Genomic DNA, 24,666 nt, shown 5'->3' on the forward strand with positions numbered 1-24,666 from the left:
TATATATCTTTGTCTGTCGTGACTACAACCAACACAGAGCATATTGAAACAGCTACTATGCTGTTGTCTTAGGTCTCTCTTTATGTCGTGTTGTGGTGTCTCTTGTGATGTGTGTTTTGTCCTATATTTTATTTTTTAAACCCAGGGTGCCTTTTGCCTTCTGGTAGGCCGTCATTGTAAATAATGAATTTGTTATTTAACTGACTTGCCTAGTTAAATAAAGCTTAAATAAAAAATATACAACAGAAGTCCCAAAGAATTTCAATACAAGTAAAGACGCATATGAACTGCGTATATCGAAGCGCGACCAAAACTAAACGCATGCGCATATGACGGCCCCAGTTCTTTGACGCCATTTGAAACATCGCAGGACTGTTTTTCTTCAGGTACTTGCTAATGTTGATCAATTAGCTATTGTTTTAATTTGTTGACCGGCACGATACACTATCATTGCTGGATAGCTTTCTGACCAGATGGTATTATTTAATTAGCTAGATCTTGACGTTCATGTTGTGGTTGCTAACTAGCTAGCAGGTTGGCCTATTATTTTGTCGGTGCAGATTTCTTGTTTCGGAACTTACATTTTCTCATTGATGCAATAAACACAGATAACATTGATTAATCGGCGAGCCTAAGTACTGAGCTGATTGTCCATAGTGTCTTTCAGACAAATGGATGGCGAAGAGGACGAATTCTTCTCCGGGAACCACTCTGGTAAGAACTGTTTTGATTCCGCCTCGGCGGGGGCTAGCTTGCTAGCTAGGTCCTGTTGGTTTGTTGTTTACTGTACCAGCAACGAGTTGTCTGTTATTTCGTGTATTTATTATGGATCCCCGCAAGGCAGGTCTTACAGGCCTAGTTTTGTCGCTTCTGGACTACTGGTCAGTTGTTACAAAGAAGAACTTGGGAAAATTACAACTGGCCCAGAACAGGGCAGCACGGCTGGACCTTAAATTAATAATACGCCTGTCAATAACGCGTGGCTTTGTTTTTGCTGGGGTCCAGCAATGTAGTGGGTTTTTCTTAACTTTTTACTATTTTCTACATTGTATAATAATAGTGAAGCCATAACTATTAAATAACACACATGGACTCATGGAGCAACCAAAAATATATATTTATATTTGAGATTCTTCAAGTAACCATCATTTGGCTTGATGACAGCTTTGCACACTCTTGGCATTCTCTCAACCAGCTTCACCTGGAATGCTTTTCCACCAGTTTTGAAGGACATGCCACAATAGCTGAGCACTTGTTGGCTGCTTTTCCTTCTCTCTGCGGTCCGACTCATCCCAAACCATCTCAATTGGGTTGAGGTCCGGCGATTGCGGAGGCCAGGTCATCTGGTGCAGCACTCCATTACTCTCCTTTTTGGTAAAATAGCGCTTAAACAGCCTGGAGGGGTATTGGGTCATTGTCCTGTTGAAAAACAAATGATAGTCCCTCTAAGCCCAAACCACATGAATGGCGTATTGCTGCAGAATGCTATGGTAGCCATACTGGTTAAGTGTGCCTTGAATTCTAAATAAATCACAGACAGTGTCACCAGCAAGCACTCTCACACCATAGCACTTCCCCCTCTATAATTTACGGTGGAAAAATACACATGCGGAGATCATCCGTTGACCTACACCGCGTCTCACAAAGACACAGCGGTTGGAACCAAAAATCTCACATTTGGACTCCAGACCAAATGACAAGTTTCCACCAGTCTAATATCATTTGCTCGTGTTTCTTGGCCCAAGCAAGTCTCTTCTTCTTATTGGTGTCCTTTAGTAGTGTGTTCTTGGCAGAAATTTGACCGTGAAGGCCTGATTCAGTCTTCTCTGAACAGTTGCTGTTGAGATGTCTGTTACTTGAACTCTGAAGCATTTATTTAGGCTGAAATTTCTGAGGCTGGTAACTCTAATGAACTTATCTTCTGCAGCAGAGGTAACTCTGGGTCTTCCATTCCTGTGGCGGTCCTCATGAGAGCCTGTTTCATCATAGTGCCTAATGGTTTTTACGACTGCATTTGAAGAAACATTCAAAGTTCTTGACATTTTCCGGATTGACTGACCTTCTTGTCTTAAAGTAATGATGGACTGTTGTTTCTCTTTGCTTATTTGAGCTGATCTTGCCATAATATGGACATGGTATTTTACTAAGTAGGGCTATCTTCTTTATACAAAAGCATGTAATGATGAAGTCAGTCTCTTTGAGCCATGAGTGATTGACATGCGTATTATTCATGTTAACTCTGCATGTACATTTAAAGGCCAGCCGTGCTGCCCTGTTCTGGGCCAGTTGTAATTTTCCCAAGTTCCTCTTTGTGGCACCTGACCACACAACTGGGCAGTAGTACAGGAGCAACACATCTAGGGCCTGGAGGACCTGCCTTGTTGATATTGTTGTTAACAAGACAGCGCAGCGCTTTAGTATGGACAGACCTCTCCCCATCTGAGCTACTGTTGCATCAACATTATTGTTTACATTGTCGTCATGCCCATTGTATATGATACCAATAGTTGTAAACATTCATTCTGGAATGCCAAGAAAATGTGTTGGTTATGTCCCGGTCTTGTAGATGGTGGTGGCACCCCGGTACAGGACGAAAATGCTCCCGGTTCAGATGCGGAAGAGGAGAGGAAGGAGTCGTGCCACTCAGAGGTAAGGGGATTGTCATCTAAGCACGACGTGTTCAACACCAGTCTAGTGTGGTGGTCAAGCCCTCTTGATTTCCCTACCATCTTGCACATACAGATTAACATAAAAAAAAATATGTATAATATCCCAGGGCTCTATGCTGACCTTTTCTTACAAGGAAAAATGTAGGTGCACACAAAGACATTTAGGAGCTCAGTAAAGCTAGAATACTTTTTCTAGGCGCATTGGTGCTCCTAAATTAAAATGTCAGATCGCACAGCAAAATATTTAGGCTCATATGCAAGTAAAATGGTGGCACTGTAGAAACCTGTATCTATCCTAACCTTAGACTTAACTTAACTTTTTTGTTATGCAGGATGAGAATAGTCATGGTGAGGGAGCAGCTCAGGCCATGGAGACAAACGGTTTGGCCAGTGGGTCAGACAACGAGGGCCACAAAAGGGAGGACAGTGACTCTGAGGAGGAGGAACCAGTCAAACGCGGCACCTCAGACGTAGAGTGCACCCCCCCACCCAAACGCAGAGGCAGCAACTCAGACGTAGAGTGCACCCCCCCACCCAAACGCAGAGGCAGCAACTCAGNGCACCCCCCCACCCAAACGCAGAGGCAGCAACTCAGACGTAGAGTGCACCCCCCCACCCAAACGCAGAGGCAGCAACTCAGACGTAGAGTGCACCTCCCCACCCAAACGCAGAGGCAGCAACTCGGACATTGAGGGTCCCCAAGTCAAACACAGAGGCTGCACCTCTGACATGGAGGAGAAAGAAACCAAGCAGGCTGCAGCCGGGAGCGACTCTGAGAACGAGGATCAGCCCCCGTCTCCAGCCCGGAGCAGACACTCGAATGCACGCAGTGATTCTGAGACGGAGGTGCCCGAACACAAAGCACAGATCGAGTCTGATGGAAAGGAGGAGGAGTGCGGTGAGAAGAAGGGGAAGTGGAAGGCTGTAATGCATTCTGACAGTGAGGATGAGGTGGAGGCTCGGTCAGTGAAAGCAGCTGCAGGCAGTGGCCAGGAGAAGGATAGTCCCGCAAAACAGGTGGTGGACGATAGTGAGGATGACGACGCAATGCCAAGTAGGTGCCATCTACATCAGAGTATTGGGATGGGGGAAAACAGTTGACTCCTGATAAGTACACAATCAATCAATCTACTGATCCCTATTCGAATATATTTTCTATTCACTTTCTCCAGATATCGGCATGCTTTGGATTAGTACACACATTCATACTACAACAGTTCCAAGTTATTGCACTGTATCAAGTAGGGGTGTGACATTAAATAAAATTCAGAAAAAATCCCTAACCTAAAAAAAGAAAAAGGTTTTGCAAAATTCAAATCACAGTGTGGTTATCACTAAACTACCACTAACAGGTCCCGATCATCAGAAAGGGGGAAATTAAACATACCTAACACAACAATACTTTAATGTTAGTAGGAGGAGATATGCATCTTTCAAATTATTAACATTTTAGTAATTTAGCAGACGCTCTTATCAAGAGCGACTTACAGTAGTGAGTGCATACATTTTTCATACTGGTCCTCCGTGGTAATCAAACCCCCATCCCTGGCAGTGCAAGTGCCATGCTGCACCAACTGAGCCATCCCAGACTGCCGCAGTTATAAAGCGTTCTGCATGTCATTGTCATTCACAGTTGGGAAAATGGCCGTCGAGTGAGACAGGGAAGGGACTGCAACAAAGCCTTGTATGGCAATACTTTGAAAAGTTAAATGAGGAAGTTGTGTAATGCAAACTTTGAGGTGGAATTGAGCTATAGTGGCAGTACAGGTGTCAGGTGCAATGCTGAAGGGAGGCACTGTGAGACCCAACCTGTTGCTTGCAGCAGTGTGATTTGGGACCGAGTGAGAAAATCAGTGCTGATTACAGAAATGATTGCAGTTGATATGCAGCCATTGTCAATGGTAGAGGATGTCGGCTTCAATGTTGCCTTAACCTCTCTGGGATATTCGGGACGGTAGCGTCCCACCTCGCCAACAGCCAGTGAAATTGCAGGGCGCCAAATTCAAAACAACAGAAATCCCATAATTAAAATTCCTCAAACATACAAGTATTTTACACCATTTTAAAGATAAACTTGTTGTAAATCCAGCCACAGTGTCTGATTTCAAAAAGGCTTTACAACGAAAGCACACCAAACGATTATGTTAGGTCAGCACCTAGTCATAGAAAAACACAGAAATTTTTCCAGCCAAAGAGAGGAGTCACAAAAAGCAGAAATAGAGAAAATTAATCCCTAACCTTTGATCTTCATCAGATGACACTCATAGGACTTCATGTTACACAATACATGTATGTTTTGTTCGATGGAGTTCATATTTCATACCCGTTCCTGTAGGTTCATGCTCTACAACATTCGCAGAGTACGACCCTGCCTCACGCAGGAAGCGGCGCAGGTCCTAATCCAGGCACTTGTCATCTCCCGTCTGGATTACTGCAACTCGCTGTTGGCTGGGCTCCCTGCCTGTGCCATTAAACCCCTACAACTCATCCAGAACGCCGCAGCCCGTCTGGTGTTCAACTTTCCCAAGTTCTCCACGTCACCCCGCTCCTCCGCTCTCTCCACTGGCTTCCAGTTGAAGCTCGCATCCGCTACAAGACCATTGTCTTGCCTACGGAGCTGTGAGGGGAACGGCACCTCCGTACCTTCAGGCTCTGATCAGGCCCTACACCCAAACAAGGGCACTGCGTTCATCCACCTCTGGCCTGCTCGCCTCCCTACCTCTGAGGAAGTACAGTTCCCGCTCAGCCCAGTCAAAACTGTTCGCTGCTCTGGCACCCCAATGGTGGAACAAACTCCCTCACGACGCCAGGTCAGCGGAGTCAATCACCACCTTCCGGAGACACCTGAAACCCCACCTCTTTAAGGAATACCTAGGATGGATAAAGTAATCCTTCTAACCCCCCCCCCCTTAAAAGAGTTAGATGCACTATTGTAAAGTGGTTGTTCCACTGGATATCATAAGGTGAATGCACCAATTTGTAAGTCGCTCTGGATAAGAGCGTCTGCTAAATGACTTAAATGTAAATGATATTTATATCTATAATCTGTTTACATTGGCGCATTATGTTCAGTAGTTCCAAAACATCCGGTGATTTTGCAGCAAGCCACATCAATTTACAGAAATACTCATAATAAACATTGCTAAAAGATACAAGTGTTATGCATGGAATTTTTGATTCTTAATGCAATCGCTGTGTCAGATTTAAAAAAAACTTTATGGAAAAAGCACACCATGCAATAATCTGAGTACAGCGCTCAGGCACCAAAACAAGCCATACAGATACCCGCCATGTTGTGGAGTCAACAGAAGTCAGAAATAGCATTATAAATATTCACTTACCTTTGATGATCTTCATCAGAATGCACTCCCAGGAATCCCAGTTCAACAATAAATGTTTGTTTTGTTCGATAAGGTCCATTTATGTCCAAATACCTCCTTTGTGTTCGCGCGTTTAGTACACAAATCCAAACTCAGGAGGCGCGGGCAAGTCCAGGCAAAAGTTCAGACACAAAGTCCTATTACAGTTTGTAGAAACATGTCAAACAAAGTATAGAATCAATCTTTAGGATGTTTTTATCATAAATCTTCAATAATGTTTCAACCGGAGAATTCCTTTGTCTGTAGAAATGAAATGGAACGCAGCTAACACTCACGGGAGCGTGCGAGACTGAGCTCATGGCACTCTGCCAGACCCCTGACTCAAACAGCTCTCATTCCCACCTCCTTCACAGTAGAAGCCTCAAACAAGGTTCTAAAGACTGTTGCCATCTAGTGGAAGCCTTAGGAAGTGCAATATGACCCCATAGACAATGTATATTCGATAGGCAATGACTTGAAAAACCTACAAACCTCAGATTTCCCACTTCCTGGTTGGATTTTTTTCTCGGGTTTTTGCCTGCCATATGAGTTCTGTTATACTCACAGGCATCATTCAAACAGTTTTAGAAACTGAGTGTTTTCTATCCAAATCTACTAACTATATGCATTTTCTAGCTTTTAGGCCTGAGTAGCAGGCATTTTACTCTGGTCACCTTTTTATCCAAGCTACTCAATACTGCCCCCCAGTCCCAAAGAAGTTAATGGCATGTATAGAGCCAGACTACAAGATGCCAAACCGTGAACGCCTGGATGTAGAAATTGTACAATGATTGCTCTGTAAGTACAAAGTGCAAGCTCTCAAACACCAGATTGTTGGAAGTTTATGAACACGTCACTGCAACGAGCCATCACATTGAGAAGTGAGAAGAGGCACACAGCAGAGAATTGTTGCTGAGTGGGTGGGTGGCAGCAGTAAGGTTAGCGCCGTCTGGTAGGGTTTCCACTAGATGGCAAAGCCACAAACTCATACTTTTCTATATCGTAAAAATGCATGTAAAGAAATGCACTTTTTGGTCTTAATTTAAGGTTAGGGTTAGGCAAAAGGTTGGCAATGTGGTTAAGGTTAGGTTTAAAATCACATTTTAAAGATGCACTATGCAGAAATCTCTCTGCCATTTCCTGTATGCAAAAATTTGAATAGTTCGCCTAATTTCAGTTTGTGCCAAAGCAAGTATAGTGTAGAGAATCATCGTACCATCCAAACCACTGTGAAATATATTTTCCATAACCAATAATCTTAGTATTTTCAGCTGTTTTGAAGCTGGTGTACAAAACCGAAGGTAAAAGTCGCAAAAACACTTGCTTCCGATGAGAATTACATATCTATAACTCACATTTCTATGTGAAATTTGTTTGGGTCGTATAAATAGGCGGGGTTTATGACTGTGGCTGTGGTAACTAGTGACGACCGTCTGGTCGGACTGGATTGCGGTAGATTGAACTCCATTGCCCCTTAGTGGTCATACGGAGGACCATATCTGAATTGTGAAGTCACATAATTTTATGATTTTTCTTATCGTTTAACGATAATTAAATGGCAGTTTAAACGTTAACCACATTTTTTACATTTGTCACATGCATCGATCCCYGGTTCAAATGTTTAAACGTTGTGGTTATTTCCACGTTTAGCAGAGAAATAACAACAAATAAGGCACTGACTGATGGCTGTTAGTGTATCTAGCTAGTATGCTAACCTTAGCTAGCTAATTCAAGTTATGTGAGCACCATTCCAGTTAAGACAGGCATACTGTAAGTCAGGTGAAAAATATTTATTTCAGAAAGACTACCTGTCGAAATGAGTTTCAGCAAAACCATGCCTATACAAGATGTTGACGCTTGTCTGACTTTTGCCGTTTGATAATTCCAGTGACCCTGTCGGATTCCAGACGTCATTAATATTTGGACACGGACATGATCAAAAAGCTATATTTGCTCTCTCTGTCATTTCAGCAAGCTAGCTATATATCAATGCATTATTTAAATTGCGTCCGCGAATCCGCCATAGAAATTGAAAGAATTTAAACTCCGGTAATATGGATAGCCAAACTATTGAACAATGGGCGAGTTTGTTTAGCATGGCCGGTGCACCAGGAAGGAGATTTCTCTTTAGGTTCAATGGAATGGTTGAGAATGAGCAAACCCTGCACACCCGGCGAACCGGACCATGTAAAAATTATTTGCCCCAAAATGTAGTGGTCAAACTATTCATCTTGGGGGGGAGCGGGGTTCTAAAATGCAGTCATATCACGCAATTTTACTATTTATTAGATAGTCGTATATATATTTTTTAATGCAGACTAGCTCAAAAATAAGTGAAATTATCCAATGGATTATGATAATTTTTTGCCCAAAAACGTGGAGGTGTAAAACATTTGTTTTCACCACATATTTTAATTTGCTCCATGTTTCAGACAGCCATGTTTCAGGCAGCCAAGTGTAGGCTACAGCAAAAAGATGTAGCCAGAGAAGGAAGAGGAAGCGAGACACCCCACTTGGCTGTTTTTTTTCTGCTTCTATGAAAGTCGATGAACTAAGAAGACCAGACCCAGCTGCTATTGCATTATTGTCTCTGACACCCACCCCGTTAAGTAAACCGTAAACCAAAAGATGTTTCAATGGTAATCGGCCGGAGTAAACTATCGTAATTTAGCCACCATCTTTGCTGTAGCCTAAGATTAGGCTAAGCATACCTATTGAGTCCACGTACCCATCCTTTGGGTAAAAGAAAAAAGAAAAATCCAGCTGTTTAAATGTTTCAACTATTTCATCTGGTTATATCCAGGACACAGAGCGGGGTGCCTCGTAAGGATCCGCAGAAGGCGAGTGGGAAAGCTGCCGTTACTGTCAATATTACTCGCCAACATGCAATCATTGGACAATAAATTAGACGAGGTGCGATCACGAATATCCTACCAACGGGACATCAAAAACTAATATCTTATGTTTCACGGAATCGTGGCTGAATGATGACATGGATATTCAGCTAGCGGATATACGCTGCACTGGCAAGATGGAACAGCACACTCTGGTAAGACGACAGGGGTGGTCTGTGCATATTTGTAAACAACAGCTGGTGCACGAAATCTAAGGAAGTCTAGATTTTGCTCTCCTGAAGTAGAGTATCTTGTGATAAAATGGAGAACACACTATTTGCCTAGAGTTTTCAGCTATACTTTTCGTGGCTGTTTATTTACCACCACAGACGGATGCTGGCACTAAGACCGCACTCAGTCAGCTTTATAAGGAAATAAGCAAACAGGAAACCACTCACCCAGAGGCGGCGCTTCTAGTGGCTGGAGACTTTAATGCAGGGAAACTTAAATCAGTTCTACCTAATTTCTATCAACATGTTAAAAGTGCAACCAGAGGGGAAAACAATTCTAGATCACCTGTACTCCACACACAGAGACGCGTACAAAGCTCTCCCTCGCCCTCCATTTTGGTAAATCCGACCACAATTCTATCCTGATTACTGCTTACAAGCAAAAATTAAAGCAGGAAGCACCAGTGACTCGGTCTCTAAAAAAGTGGTCAGATGAAGCCGATGCTAAACTACAGGACTGTTTTGCTATCACAGACTGGAACATGTTCTGGGATTCTTCCGATGGCATTGAGGAGTACACCACATCAGTCACTGGCTTTATCAATAAGTGCATCGAGGACGTCGTCCCCACAGTGACTACCTACATACCCCAAGCAGAAGCCATGGATTACAGGCAACATTCGCAATGAGCTAAAGGGTAGAGCTGCCGCTTTCATGGTGCCGGACTCTAACCCGGAAGCTTATAAGAAATCCGGAGCCTGTTTATGTTGCCTGTCAGTGTTTATTAGCCTACTGATTCCGTGAGCACCGAGCCTCACAACGACATGTCAAGTAAACAATTTCACTAATTTGGCTGTTTTTAATCTTTGCTTTGCTGTAACGAAGGCTTTACACTTTTTTTAGTTAGTTATTTACGTTTGTTTACACTGCTCCAAATATTTATAATAACAAAAACGCACCTTTTTCTTGATCTCCTTATATTACTATTATTAAGTAATGTCGTTTATCATTAGTAGGCTTAGTGTAGAAGCCTTGTATAACCTTAATGGAGCTGTAGGCCTAAGAGCAAATCCTGTTTAGTCTTAATACTGTAACTTGCTTAGATTTCGGTCGGTCATTTATTTGTTTATGTCTTCACACAGCATACGAGTCATTCATGATTTGGAATACAATCAAGCATTTTAGTTTTTAAATCAAATAAAGCATGCCTTAAATAATTTTCTTAAACAATAAATAAACCGTTCCATTTCGGAAATTGCATTCACCAATGAATGCGACTGTTTTAGGCCTTTGCTGTAACAAAGGATAAAAAAACTTAAACGGACTCTCTGGTACACTCATTTATTTAGTGTTTACATTGTTCCAAACGGTCAGAAAAATGATATTGTCATCTATACCGCACCTGTTTGGCGCACACAATATGCACGCAGCGCTTGCTCCTTACCATCTTTTTCTTGATCTCCAGTATTTTCCACAACTAATCACATTTATTCCACACATCTGACTTTACCTCCTGAGCAACCAGTAAACATTCCCCCCTTTTCAAGTTTATTTGTCACGTCCTCTGCATCCATTTTGCTGTCACGTGTTCAGAGTTTGTTATAAACAATTTATTGATGTGATTATATGTTATAGGTCAGGCCCTATTCGGATGGGATTAGTTTTACTGTGGGAAGTTGGGTAATTATGTACACAAACGCCACATCTGTAATTTTAGTCGTGTCCGAATCTGCCATGTCGGTCATTTTTATGGCAGCAGAGTAACAATTTCAGCCAGAAATACTTTTTGGGCGAACTCCTAGTCCCGTGCGAATCGACATCCCTTTTTTTGAGAGCGATGTCTGAGTTTGCCAAGTGTTGGTCTAAGTTTGTGCAAGAAGAAACAATAACTGATTCGATAAATTGAACTAAGTGCTACGCATAAGCTATATATGAATGGCCTACATGTAGCCTATCAACTTTCACAGTGAATGCTTTTGTTTGTTTTGTGCGTATAAATGTAATATTGCCAAATGCGCCAGTAAAAAATACTTACGCCTATTTAATGCAACCCTTGCTGTTAATAGATCGCAAAGCAGCATACAACTGACTTAAATGTTTGGAAATAAGTCAACTTCATCCATAGCTCACATCTGAAGGCTGTGTTGCATTTAGGACCTACTGCGGTACTGTGTCAATTTTTTTTGATGCCATAGCCAGTATACATACACTTCCTCAAAATAGTCTGAATGAATCTAAGATGACTCAAGATGTTTTTGCAGAGGAGATCTTAGTTGTGCAATTTTATATCTAAGATGTTTGCAGTATTTCTCAATAAAAAAATGTGCATGAAAACAAGTTCTCTTGTTCGAATGACAACAGACTTTTTTGAATAATCCATACTGTTGACCAATCACCGACGATGGGGCGTAGACTTCGGCTATCGACTTTGGCTTGCCTCATTTTTTTTTGTGTGCGCCCGAACAGCCGAAAAAAAACTAACTGAAGTCCAAATTGAACAAACATTTTTCATTTTGGGGACTGGCGAAATGTCCCTTTAAATTATTATATATTTTTTTAAATCCCCGTTGTTTTACTATCCTTGTGAGAACTTTTGGAACCCAAAAGGATAGTGAAGTTAGTCCACACAGAATTCAGCTCGGACAGACACAGCTCAGAGAGGTCCAACCCATGTACTCTATCAGCAGCATATTTGAATTTAGAATGGAAAATGAATGTGTTTATGCAACAAATGTTAGGGCATTGAATCGAACTAAAATGTATCGTTACTTTTCTAAGTGAAAGATGCACATCCCTGCACTGTATCTGTCAGGTCTCTAACTCCATCTGTTGGTTTCTTAATGTGATTTTTGTTGAATGTGTGTGTGCCGTTACAGTGAAGAGGAAGAAAGCCATCCTGTCAGACAGTGAAGATGAGGAGGAGAAGGCTGACGAACCAGGTAAAATGACAGACCGGCAGCTGGGCCAGCGCAATTGGGTGGTTCTGCTCAAAAGTAATGTACTGTATTTTTTATTTTTTTTATTTTATTTCACCTTTATTTAACCAGGTAGGCTAGTTGAGAACAAGTTCTCATTTGCAACTGCGACCTGGCCAAGATAAAGCATAGCAGTGTGAACAGACAACACAGAGTTACACATGGAGTAAACAATAAACAAGTCAATAACATGGTAGAAAAAAAAGAGAATCTATATACAATGTGTGCAAAAGGCATGAGGTAGGCAATAAATCGAATAATTACAATTTAGCAGATTAACACTGGAGTGATAAATCTCAGATGATCATGTGCAAGAAGAGATACTGTGTGCAAAAGAGCAGAAAAGTAAATAAATAAACAGTATGGGGGGTGAGGTAGGTAAATTGGGTGGGTAGTTTACAGATGGACTATGTACAGCTGCAGCGATCGGTTAGCTGCTCGGATAGCAGATTTTTAAAGTTGTTGAGGAGAGATAAAGTCTCCAACTTCAGAGATTTTTGCAATTCGTTCAGTCGCAGGCAGCAGAGAACTGGAAGGAAAGGCGTCAATTGAGGTTTTGGCTTTAGGGATGATCAGTGAGATACACCTGCTGGAGCGCGTGCTGCGGGTGGTGTAGCCATCGTGACCAGTGAACTGAGATAAGGCGGACTTTACTAGCATAGCTTGTAGATGACCTGGAGCCAGTGGGTCTGACGACGAATGTAGGAGGGCCAGCCGACTAGGGCATACAGGCGCAGTGGTGGGTCGTATAAGGTGCTTTAGTAACAAAACGAATGGCACTGTGATAAACTGCATCCAGTTTTGCTGAGTAGAGTATTGGAAGCTATTTTGTAGATGACATCGCCGAAGTCGAGGATCGGTAGGATAGTCAGTTTTACTAGGGTAAGTTTGGGCGGCGTGAGTTGAAGGAGGCTTTGTTGCGGAATAGAAAGCCGATTCTTGATTTGATTTTGGATTGGAGATGTTTGATATGAGTCTGGAAGGAGAGTTTTGCAGTCTAGCCAGACACCTAGGTACTTATAGATGTCCACATATTCTAGGTCGGAACCGTCCAGGGTGGTGATGCTAGTCGGGCCGTGCGGGTGCAGGCAGCGAACGGTTTGAAAAGCATGCATTTGGTTTTACTAGCGTTTAAGAGCAGTTTGAGGCCACGGAAGGAGTGTTGTATGGCATTGAAGCTCGTTTGGAGGTTAGATAGCAAGTGTCCAAGGAAGGGCCGGAAGTATATAGAATGGTGTCGTCTGCGTAGAGGTGGATCAGGGAATGCCCGCAGACGAGCAACATCATTGATGTATCAAGAGAAAAGAGTCGGCCCGAGAATTGAACCTGTGGTACCCCATAGAGACTGCCAGAGGACGGACAACATGCCCTCCGATTTGACACACTGAACTCTGTCTGCAAAGTAGTTGGTGAACCAGGCAAGGCAGTCATTAGAAAAACCGAGGCTACTGAGTCTGCCGATAAGAATATGGTGATTGACAGAGTCGAAAGCCTTGGCGTCGATGAAGAGCGGCTGCACAGTAATGTCTTTTATCGATGGCGGTTATGATATCGTTTAGTACCTTGAGCGTGGCTGAGGTGGCACCCGTGACCGGCTCGGAAACCGGATTGCACAGCGGAGAAGGTACGGTGGGATTCGAGATGGTCAGTGATCTGTTTGTTGACTTGGCTTTCGAAGACCTTAGATAGGCAGGGCAGGATGGATATAGGTCTGTAACAGTTTGGGTCCAGGGTGTCTCCCCCTTTGAAGAGGGGGATGACCGCGGCAGCTTTCCAATCCTTGGGATCTCAGATGATACGAAGGAGAGGTTGAACAGGCTGGTAATAGGGGGTGCGACAATGGCGGCGGACAGTTTCAGAAATAGGGGGTCCAGATTGTCAAGCCCAGCTGATTTGTATGGGTCCAGGTTTTCAGCTCTTTCAGAACATCTGCTATCTGGATTTGGGTAAAGGAGAAGCTGGGGAGGTTTGGGCGAGTAGCAGCGGGGGGGGCGGGGGTTGGCCAAGGTTGGAGTCGCCAGGAGGAAGGCATGGCCAGCCATTGAGAATGCTTGTTGAAGTCTTCGATTATCACGGATTTATCGGTGGTGACCGTGTTACCTAGCCTCAGTGCAGTGGGCAGCTGGGAGGAGGTGCTCTTGTTCTCCATGGACTTTACAGTATCCCAGAACTTTTTGGAGTTAGAGCTACAGGATGCAAATTTCTGCTTGAAAAAGCTGGCCTTTGCTTTCCTGACTGACTGCGTGTATTGGTTCCTGACTTCCCTGAACAGTTGCATATCGCGGGGGCTTCTGATGCTATTGCAGTTCGCACAGGATGTTTTTGTGCTGGTCGAGGGCAGTCAGGTCTGGAGTGAACCAAGGGGCTATATCTGTTCTTGGTTCTGCATTTTTTGAACGGAGCATGCTTGTCTAATATGGGTGAGGAAGTAACTTTTAAAGAATGACCAGGCCATCCTCAACTGACGGGATGAGGTCAATATCCTTCCAGGGTACCCGGGCCAGGTCGATTAGAAAGGCCTGCTCGCAGAAGTGTTTTAGGGAGCGTTTGACAGTGATGAGGGGTGGTCGTTTGACCGGGACCCGTGGGGATACAGGCAATGAGGCAGTGATCGCTGAGATCTTGATTGAAAACAGCAGAGGTGTATTTGGAGGGCAGGTTGGTCAAGGATAATGTCTATTAGGGTGCCCATGTTTACGGATTTAGGGTTGTACCTGGTGGGTTCCTTGATGATTTGTGTGAGATTGAGGGCATCAAGCTTGGATTGTAGGACTGCCGGGGTGTTAAGCATATCCCAGTTTAGGTCACCTAACAGAACAAACTCTGAAGCTAGATGGGGAGCGATCAATTCACAGATGGTGTCCAGGGCACAGCTGGGAGCTGAGGGGGTCGGTAGCAGGCGGCAACAGTGAGAGACTTATTTCTGGAGAGATTAATTTTTAAATTAGAAGTTCGAACTGTTTGGGCATAGACCTGGAAAGTATGACAGAACTTTCAGGCTCATCTGCAGTAGATTGCAACTCCTCCCCCTTTGGCAGTTCTATCTTGACGGAAAATGTTATAGTTGGGTATGAAATCCAGAATTTTTGGTGGCCTTCCTAAGCCAGGATTCGGACACGGCAAGGACATCAGGGTTGGCAGAGTGTGCTAAAGCGGTGAGTAAGGCAAACTTAGGAGGAGGCTTCTGATGTTGACATGCATGAGGCCAAGGCTTTTTCGATCACAGAAGTCAACAATTGAGGGTGACTGGGGACATGCAGGGCCTGGGTTTACCTCCATCACCCGAGGAACAGAGGAGTAGTAGGATGAGGGTGCGGCTAAAGGCTATCAAAACTGGTCGCCTAGAGCGTTGGGGACAAAGAATAAAAGGAGCAGATTTATGGGCGTGGTAGAATAGATTCTGGGCATAATGTGCAGACAGGGGTATGGTGGGGGCGGGTACAGCGGAGGCAAGCCCAGGCATCGGGTGATGATAAGAGAGGTTGTATCTCTTGTAGCTGATTTAGACCAGTTGTGATGGATTGGCAGGGCTCTGTGTCGGCAAAAAAAGGTCCAGGCCAATTGGCAAAATATGTATTGTAGCACAAGAATTAGCCGGAGGACCTCTTCGGCTAGCCGGGAGATTGGCCTAGCTCGAGGCTAGCTCAAGGCTAACTGTTGTTGCTTCGGGACAGAGACGTTAGCCAGGAGTAGCCACTCAGATTGCAGCTAGCTATCTGATCCGGTGTAAAGGTCCAGAGCTTGCGGTAGTAATCTGGAGATTTGGTAGAGAAAGAAAGCAGTCCGATATTCTCTGGGTTGATATCGCGCTGTGCAGACTGGCATGTATTGACCAAGCTGAGGCTGGCTGGTGTCCGAGTTAACGGTAAAGACCACTAGCAGTGACTAACTGATAACTAGCTAGTAGTTAGTTAGCTGGCTAGCTTCTGATGGGGGTTCCGGTTCTAAAGTATAAAAATAGCAGATCCGTACCACATTGGGTGTTGGGGGTTGCAGGAGAGTATATTCAGTCCGTAGATGGAAAGTGAGATTAAAATATAAACGGAAAAAACGAGGAAAACGATTATTTACACGGGACAAGACAAAACACACGTCCGACTGCTACGCCATCTTGGAATTTGATGAGGGATAGGGAATAGGGAATAGGGTGCCATTTAAGATGCACACCTTATCTTGAAGTCTATGACGGTTAAGCTAGTGTGTGGAGATTAAGGCTGCATCTTAAATTACTCCATAGTGTACATTACACTGTGGTGTGTTAGGTCTAATGTATTTTTTTTATTGAGCTGCTCTGTTGGCCAGGTCTCCCTTGTAAAAGAGGTCTTCTGACCTCAATCGGACTTCCTAGATAAATAGTTTTGGTCAGAGCCGTGGGGCTCTATGATCATAATGACGGTGACTCCTCTTCCTCAGCGTCGAAGAAGAGCCGCACCGTGTCTGACGACGAGAACTCTGACAGTAACGCAGGCTCAGAAGCGCCCGACAAAACCATGGCCAAACTGCGGGAGCTGGGCTCAGAAAGCGAAGACGAGGATGATGGACAGAAGGCGGCAGGAGGGAAGAAGGACGAGAAAACACTGTTTGGTAGCGACAGCGAATCAGGTGACGAAGAAGAGTAAGTATTCCGATCCCTTCACACACACTCGCACTCCGTTTTTAGTTCGAGTTTTGAATTTCCTTATATAAATGACAATTTGCTGTTTACTTTGCTTTTTACTAACTTTGTCATTCTTTCTGTAATGATAGCACTATACAAGGTATTATTGTTATTTTAATTCTGTATCTTGACATAAATAAAATTGTATTGTATTTTTCACATGCTTTGTTAACAACAGGTGAAATGCTTACTTTACTGGTCATTTTCCAACAATGTAGAGTTAAAGATAGATTACAAAAAATTATATTAAAATAGTGACACAAGGAATAAATACACAGTGAGTAAAAATAACGGAGTACCAGTACCGAGTCGCTGTGCTGGCGTATGATAATTATTATTATACCTTTATTTCAATAAGGAACACAGACTGAGACCAATGTCTCTTTTACAGCTGGGCCCTGCGTATACAGTTTAGGTACAATGATTAAGAAATTACACAAGACAAACAAAGCGATCACAGATAACATAAGAAAATACAGTAGCAGATTGTTACTTACACACAGGTTATTCCCCTAATAGCACAAGAAGTTGCATTACCTGAATCAGTTGCAAGCAATACAAAAATAAAAATCCTCCAATAATTGTTTAAAATGGGCAAGGGGGACAAGTCTCAAGTTTAAGTTTAGTCTGCAGGCTATTCCATAAGCAAGGAGCATAACAGGAAAAGGCAGCCATACCCAACTCTGTGGAGATCGCAGGGGCGTCAAGTGTAATCCATGCTTGAGACCTGGTTTTATGAATTATAGTTATAATGTTGATGAGTGATGATAAATAAGAAGGTAGTTTATTCAGAAGTGCTTTATAGACAAACACGAGAGCATGTTGTTCTCGTCTCATGGACAGCGAAGTCCAACCCACATTTTGATATAAAACAGTGGTGAGTTCTGTAGCTAGCACCCGTAATAAACCTAAGTGCGCAGTGATAAGTAGCAACCAGCGATTTAAGTGTGGATGCCGTAGCATGCATGTAGATAATATCCCCATAATCTATAACAGACATAAAAGTAGCTTGCACAATTTGTTTTCTATTTGGAGAGGACAAACATGTTCCTGTTTCTATAGAGGAAGCCTAGCTTGATTTTTTGCCGTTTGCAAAGTTCGTCAACATGCATTTTAAGGCAGTTTATCATCCAACCATATCCCCAAGTATTTATATGCAGAGACCTGATTAATTCGAGAGCCATCTAAGCTCGTAAGTGCAAGTGTATTTTCAACCAACTTTTTGAACCTATTCAAAATCATAAAATGTGTTTTCTTTGCATTTAAAACAAGTTTCAGCTGTATAAAAGACCCTTGTAATATCTTAAAATCTGTCTCCAATTGTTATAATGCTTGGTCAGCTGTTGAAGCGATAGAGTACATGAGTGTCATCAGCATAAAAATTAATTTTACACTTATCTCATCACCGATATTGTTTATGTAGAGCGTGAACAGTAATGGACCAAGTATAGAACCTTGTGGGACCCCTTTAACCAACTCCAATGGCTCCGACTGGATGCCGTCGACTCTAACAGCCTGAATTCTATCCTTTAGATAGTCATGAAACCAACGACAGGCTTCCGATCCCAGTCCTATTAACGACAGCTTACCCAAAAGTATCGCATGGTCTGCAGTACATGCGATACATATGTACCGAAAGGATGCGTATGTATTCTAGACTGTATGGTTTCTGATTGTAGGGTTCCTATGCTCTCTCTCATATAGGAAAATGATTGCAGACATTTTTGGTGACTCAGGTGATGAAGAGGGGGAAGAGTTTACGGTGAGTTTTATTAACTTTACAAATCAAATTTCAAAAGTTTGGACACATACTCATGCCATGGTTTTTCTTTATTTGTACTATTTTCGCCTCTCCCGAGTCCGTAGGGGAGTTGCAGCGATGGGACAAGACTGTATAACTACCAATTTGGATATCACGAAATTGTGTAGAAAATGGGTTATAAATAAATAAACAGCCTTGATGGCCTAAATGTAGTTTTCAGTCTCTCAGTCCCAGCTTTGATGCACCTGTACTGACCTCGACTTCTGAATTATAGCGGTGTCCACAGGCCGTGGCTCGGATGGTTGATGTACTTAATGATCTTTTTGGCCTTCCTGTGACATTGGGTGCTGTAGGTGTCCTGGAGGGCAGGTAGTTTGCCCCCGGTGATACGTTGGGCAGACCGCACCACCCTCTGGAGAGCCCTGCGGTTGCGGGCGGTGCAGTTCCTGTACCAGGTGGTGATACAGCCCAACTAGATGCTCTCAATTGTGCATCTGTAGAAGTTTGTGAGGGCTTTAGGGGCCAAGCCACATGTCTTCAGCCTCCTGAGGTTGAAGAGGCGCTGTTGCGGTGTCTTCACCACACTGCATGTGTGGGTGGACCATTTCAGATCGTCAGTGATGTATACGCCGAGGAACTTGACGCTTTCCACCTTCTCTACTGCGGTCCCGTCGATGTGGATAGGTGCGTGCTCCCTCTGCTGTTTCCTGAAGTCCACGATCGGCTCCTTTGTTTTGTTGTGAGAGGTTATTTTCCTGGCATCACTCTCCCAGAGCCCTCACCTCAACCCTGTAGGCTGTTTTATTGTTGGTAATCAGTCCTACTACTGTTGTGTCGTCTGCAAGCTTGATGATTTGAGTTGGAGGCATGCGTGGCCATGCAGTCGTGTGTGTGAACAGGGAATACAGGAGGGCGCTGAGCACACACCCTTGTGGAGCCCCTGTGTTGAGGATCAGCGAAGTGGAGGTGTTTCCTACCTTCACCACCTGGGGGCGGTCCATCAGGAAGTCCAGGACTTTAGCAGTCTCATGGCTTGGGGGTAGAAGCTATTCAGGGTCCTGTTTGTTCTAGCATCGGTACCGCATGCCCTGCGGTAGCACAGAGGAACAGTCTATGACTTGGGTGGCTAAAGTTTGTACATTTTTAGAACCTTTCTCTGACACCGCCTGGTGTAGATGTACTGGGCCGTATGCACAACAGAGGGTAGCTACTTGCGGGTCAGATGCCAAGCAGTATGTTGTCTTGCTGTTCTGCCTCCTCTCCTAGCGTTCTGTCTCCATTGGTCCCGCTAGCAATCCTACCCCTGCACTTTTTACAGATCTTAAAGTACTGGACAAGTGAAAGCTAGCCATAAAGCATATTTAGCCAATAACTTGTATTATTCAGAAACATAAATACCGTCAAAAATGAGAAAAATACTGTGAAATTGTTTTTTGACCATATCCAGTCCTTTCAGGTCTGTGAACATCAAGGGTCCCAATCACAGATTAAGCTTGTCCTGGACTAAAACACATTCTTAATGGAGAATCTCCATTGAAAGGGCTTTTAGTCCAGGATTAGACTTAATCTGTCTGGGAAACTGACCCCAAATGTTTAGGGACTCTTGGGAACTGTCCAGACACCGAAACTATACCTTATCTTTGATTCCCGATCCCAACGACTGATGTTTCTGCACCAATAGGGTTTCAATCAGGAGGATCTGGAGGGGGATAAGAACCAATCACAGGCCTCGGCAAAGAAAGCAATGGCAGACGACTCGGACTCTGACGAGGGCGTGGACAGGGGTGGTGGCCAAGAGTGAGTATCTCATGAAGTCTTTGTCAACATGTTCAATCAATTGATTTCCTCTTGCCACTATACTTTCATTCTATAGAGGCGTGGCTAACTGGCTGACTGTCTCTATTCAGCACCAGCTTCATGTCAGACTTTGACGTGATGCTGGCTCGTAAGAAGGCCCAGAGCGGGAAGCGGCGACGGAACCGCGACGGGGGAACGTTCATAAGTGACGCTGACGACGTGGTCAGCGCCATGATCGCCAAGATGACAGAGGCTGCAGAGGTGATGTTCAGGCCCCGAACTGTGTGTGTGTTCTGTCATAGCTCTTCGATGCAGATGCGGGTTTACCATTCTAACTGTGTGATTTACAGGAGGACAGAACACTGAACGCTCAGAAGAAGCCAGCCTTAAAGAAGCTGACCCTCCTCCCCACTGTAGTTATGCACCTGAAAAAGTGAGTCCATCCATGGCTCTCGATACTACCACAAGCCTAGTCTATATTCGTTGACTTTACAAAACATTAGGAACTTTCCATGACAGAATGACCAGGTGAAAGCTGTGGTCTCTTATTGATGTCACTTGTTAAATCCACTGCAATCAGTGTAGATGAAGGGGAGGAGACCGGTTAAAGAAGGATTTTTAAGTCTTGAGACAATTGAGACATGGATTGTGTATGTGTGCCATTGAGGGTGAATTGGCAAGACCAAATATTTAAGTGCCTTGGAACGGGGTATCGTAGTAGGTTCCAGCCTCCTAAGGCTGTTCTGAAGGAGGCCTTTAGTGTCTATTTTATTTTTGAGTGTTAACTATAAACTTGATGTCCTCTGTAGCCTTGTCTACAAGGCTTGCTGCCACCAAATGCACCTTGGTTTGGGTGTTGTACAGCCCAACTTTGAATTCTGCATGACAAGCCAGGGGTTATGCGTTTGCTTGTTGTTGAACTGCAAATTACACCTGCTCTGAGCACTTCGTCAGTGGATGCACTGCCCCCCTCCCCCCAGCTCCCCGTCTCCCTCTCATGCTGAGTCTGACTCGCTAGTAGGCCTACGGTGGGGGTGCCGGTGGTGATGCTGAACTGGTGGGATTAGCAGCGCTGCTAGCTAAGAGGCATTGCCATCAGGAACAGTTTGCCTCTCACTCCTCTCCTCCGCACTGACAGATCTCTGGCTCGTTCTGGGTTTAATTCACCATCTTTCTCTGGATTTTCGGTCTTGGAAAATGTCATCAACCTTGATTGCCTTTTCTTATCATTTTTTTTTTATTTGGCTTTCCCACATTTCAAATTCAGTAGGGAGACGACTGGCCTAGACGACGTGACGTGATTTACGTAGGGACCTCTTCACCAGCTGATCACCACTACCAAGACCTGTGTCAGGATCAGTTACTTCCAACACTGGCCCTCCCCATAAACTCTATGTACAAATAATAGCGCAGGTCTGGAATCAATGTGGCAGGATAGGATGCTTACACAGAAGGATCACCCCGCATTTACTTGATGGTTTTTCTGGGAGGCAGGGGAAGTGATTTTAACCCTGATCGCTTTTATTAGAATGTCTACAGTGCAAACAGTGAAACAATTAATAAATCATGCCGCGAGAGGTACCGGATCGGGGAAATACGTGTCGGAACAAACAAAGTCCAATCTGAGCGGTGCCGAATCCTGTTCCGGCAGGATCCAGCTCAAATTAAGCACTAGCTATATGTTTTGATTTGTAATACATTGTAAGGCTGCTTTGTTTTTTTGCGTAGGCTGTACACACTTCATTAGTCTCTCACTCACAATTTGACAAGCGCTTGATAATGCCTCGAATTTCACGGCGGCATCCCCTTTGTGGCCGTAATGCACCCTAAAAAAATCCATGCCTTTTGCGGCCAGTGGCCGTTGTGCCCTTGGCCGGAGTGCTGCGTTGGGCCCTTCTCACTGAGCGCTATGCGCTCCTAAGCACCTCTTACTCAGATGGCTCTCCATCGAGTGATCGGGTCTTTCTCACAGGCTACAAGTGAGGAGACACATCGGGGACGCAACTACGCGCATCCTTATGCAATTCCGAGATGCATAAGGTGAGTAGGCCTAAAAGAACAGCAAAAGCACTAGCCTATGTCAATCTACTAACCCCCATAATACAGAAGTTGACCTATTCTGTGCGATAAATAAATATTCCAAACATAGTCTGGGACAGTTGTGAGATACAATAGATCCCAAATGAATACAACCCCACTAGCATCCAAAAATATTTTTTGCGCAATGTGGCTGACGCAACAAATCAGAACATTTAGCTTAAAATATTGATAAACTGAGGCTATTTCTTCACATTAAAGCAGAGCAATGTGCACATGGCAGTAGGCTATAAGCGTGAATGTTCCATTACCCGAAAACACCATTATCAAAGGTGACCGCAAATGTGATTATACATGTAATGCTTTTATTATAACGGTGCATTTTTATGGTAAATTCTAACCCAAACTTGAAACTCACATGCTGCTTAAGTGTGCCAGTTAAGCTCTAAACACCTTGTAAAGCAGATTAATGTGCTTAATTTTAAGAAGTTATTTGGTCACTTTAGATACAAACCTTATCAAAACATATAGGCCTATGGGCTAGGCTACATGAGGTGTGCGACTATGATTCGAAAGGCATTGTTTCTTATGCTGGGCATCATTCACAAGTGATAGTTTAATAGGCTAATATTGTCACCTATTGTTGATTTAATCTTGTCTTTTCACACATACATAATTTTGTATATGCAATTTATTTTGATTTAGAATGGATACTTATCGTGCACCTGTCTCAAAACGGGCAGCAGGATAAAATCCATGTAATCTATGCACTTAAATAACAAATGGAGGATGCTTCTCCGGTGGTTAATTTTCATGGCAGCAGGATAAAATCCATGTAATCTATGCACTTAAATAGCAAATGGAGGATGCTTTTCCGGTGGTTAATTTTCATGCCAGCCAGGTAGGCTTTACTCCTGTTGTGAAGATAAACAATGTGCTTAGTATTAGGAAAGTTGAGAGAAATATAGTAGGCCTAGGCTATAGAAGGCTTAGGGGATCCTCTTTTTAGTAGAGGCCATCAATCTGTTTTCTCACGTAACTGCATAGCCTATTGAATTGTTGCGCAAAATGAGCTCATGGGCTCTCATGAAGTGTTTGATTAGATTTTCGAACACATTTGCATTGATGTCAGTGATTAGAGGGACAATGGAGTGCTGAGTACCAGGCAGTTAGCATGTTTGGTAGACTGCTAATGACCATCAGCAGCATCAGAGCTTGGAGAAGCCTAATTACCGTGACAAAACGGTCACATGGAATTTGACTCAATTTGTCTCAAGGTTTAAAAATGATTCTTTAACTTGTCTCCTCCCCTTTGTCTACACTGATTTGGAGTGGATTTAACAAGTGACATCAATAAGGGATCATAGCTTTCACCTGGTCAGTCTATGTAATGGAAAGAGCAAGTGTTCCTAATGTTTTGTACACTGTGTGTGAGAAATACCACACGGAATCATGTAGTAACCAAAAAAGTGTTAAACAAATCAAAATATATTTGAGAAGTTTCTTCAAATGCAGTCGCAAAAACCATCAAGCGCTATGATGAACTGTCTCTCGTGAGGACCGCCACAGGAAAGGAAGATCCAGAAGTTACCTCTGCTGCACAGGATAAGTTTATTAGAGTTACCAACCTCAGATATTGCAGCCCAAGTAAATGCTTCACAGACTTCAAGTAACAGACATTTCAACATCAACTGTTCAGAGACTGCGTGAATCAGGCCTTCACGGTCGAATTGCTGCAAAGAAACCACTACTAAAGGACACCAATAAGAAGAAGAAACTTGCTCGGGCCAAGAAACACGAGCAACGGACAGTAGATCGGTGGAAATCTGTCATTTGGTCTAGAGTCCAAATTTGAGATTTTTGGTTCCAACCGCCGTGTCTTTGTGAGACGCAGTGTATGTGAACGGATGATCTCCGCATGTGTAGTTTACACCGTGAGACATGGAGGTGTGGGGGTGCTTTGCTGGTGACACTGTCTGTGATTTTATTTAGAATTCAAGGCACACTTAACCAGCATGGCTACCACAGCATTCTGCAGCGATATGCCATCCCATCTGGTTTGTGCTTAGTCCCACAATCATTTATAGGACAATGACCCAAACACACACCTCCAGGCTGTGTAAGGGCTATTTGACCAAGGAGAGTGATGGAGTGCTGCATCAGATGACCTGGCCCCCCAAATCAAAAGTAACAGTCAGGATCTGGTGTGGAGACCAGATGCATTAACTTCTTACGGCTGAAATCTCATTAACGGGACAACAGCCAGTGAAAGTGCAGCGCGCAAAATTCAAACAACAGTAATCTCATAATTAAAATTCCTCAAACATACAAGTATTTTACACCATT

At 43.7% G+C, this 24,666-nt stretch overlaps 1 protein-coding gene across 1 annotated transcript in view; it reads left to right on the forward strand.

The window, feature by feature from the left end:
* Positions 1–313: 313 nt before the first annotated feature.
* The window catches only part of LOC111960632 (protein IWS1 homolog), a 38,445-nt gene continuing 14,092 nt past the window's right edge, over positions 314–24,666 (forward strand). The window contains 11 exon segments of the mRNA XM_070438556.1: positions 314–386; positions 658–714; positions 2,567–2,649; positions 3,002–3,219; positions 3,221–3,723; positions 11,969–12,031; positions 16,481–16,682; positions 18,429–18,486; positions 20,168–20,283; positions 20,394–20,544; positions 20,634–20,716. Coding sequence (XP_070294657.1) covers positions 672–714; positions 2,567–2,649; positions 3,002–3,219; positions 3,221–3,723; positions 11,969–12,031; positions 16,481–16,682; positions 18,429–18,486; positions 20,168–20,283; positions 20,394–20,544; positions 20,634–20,716 — 1,520 coding nt within the window. The 5' untranslated portion in view covers positions 314–386; positions 658–671.

Source organism: Salvelinus sp. IW2-2015, linkage group LG4p (genome assembly GCF_002910315.2).
Source record: "Salvelinus sp. IW2-2015 linkage group LG4p, ASM291031v2, whole genome shotgun sequence".
Classification (NCBI taxonomy): domain Eukaryota; kingdom Metazoa; phylum Chordata; class Actinopteri; order Salmoniformes; family Salmonidae; genus Salvelinus; species Salvelinus sp. IW2-2015.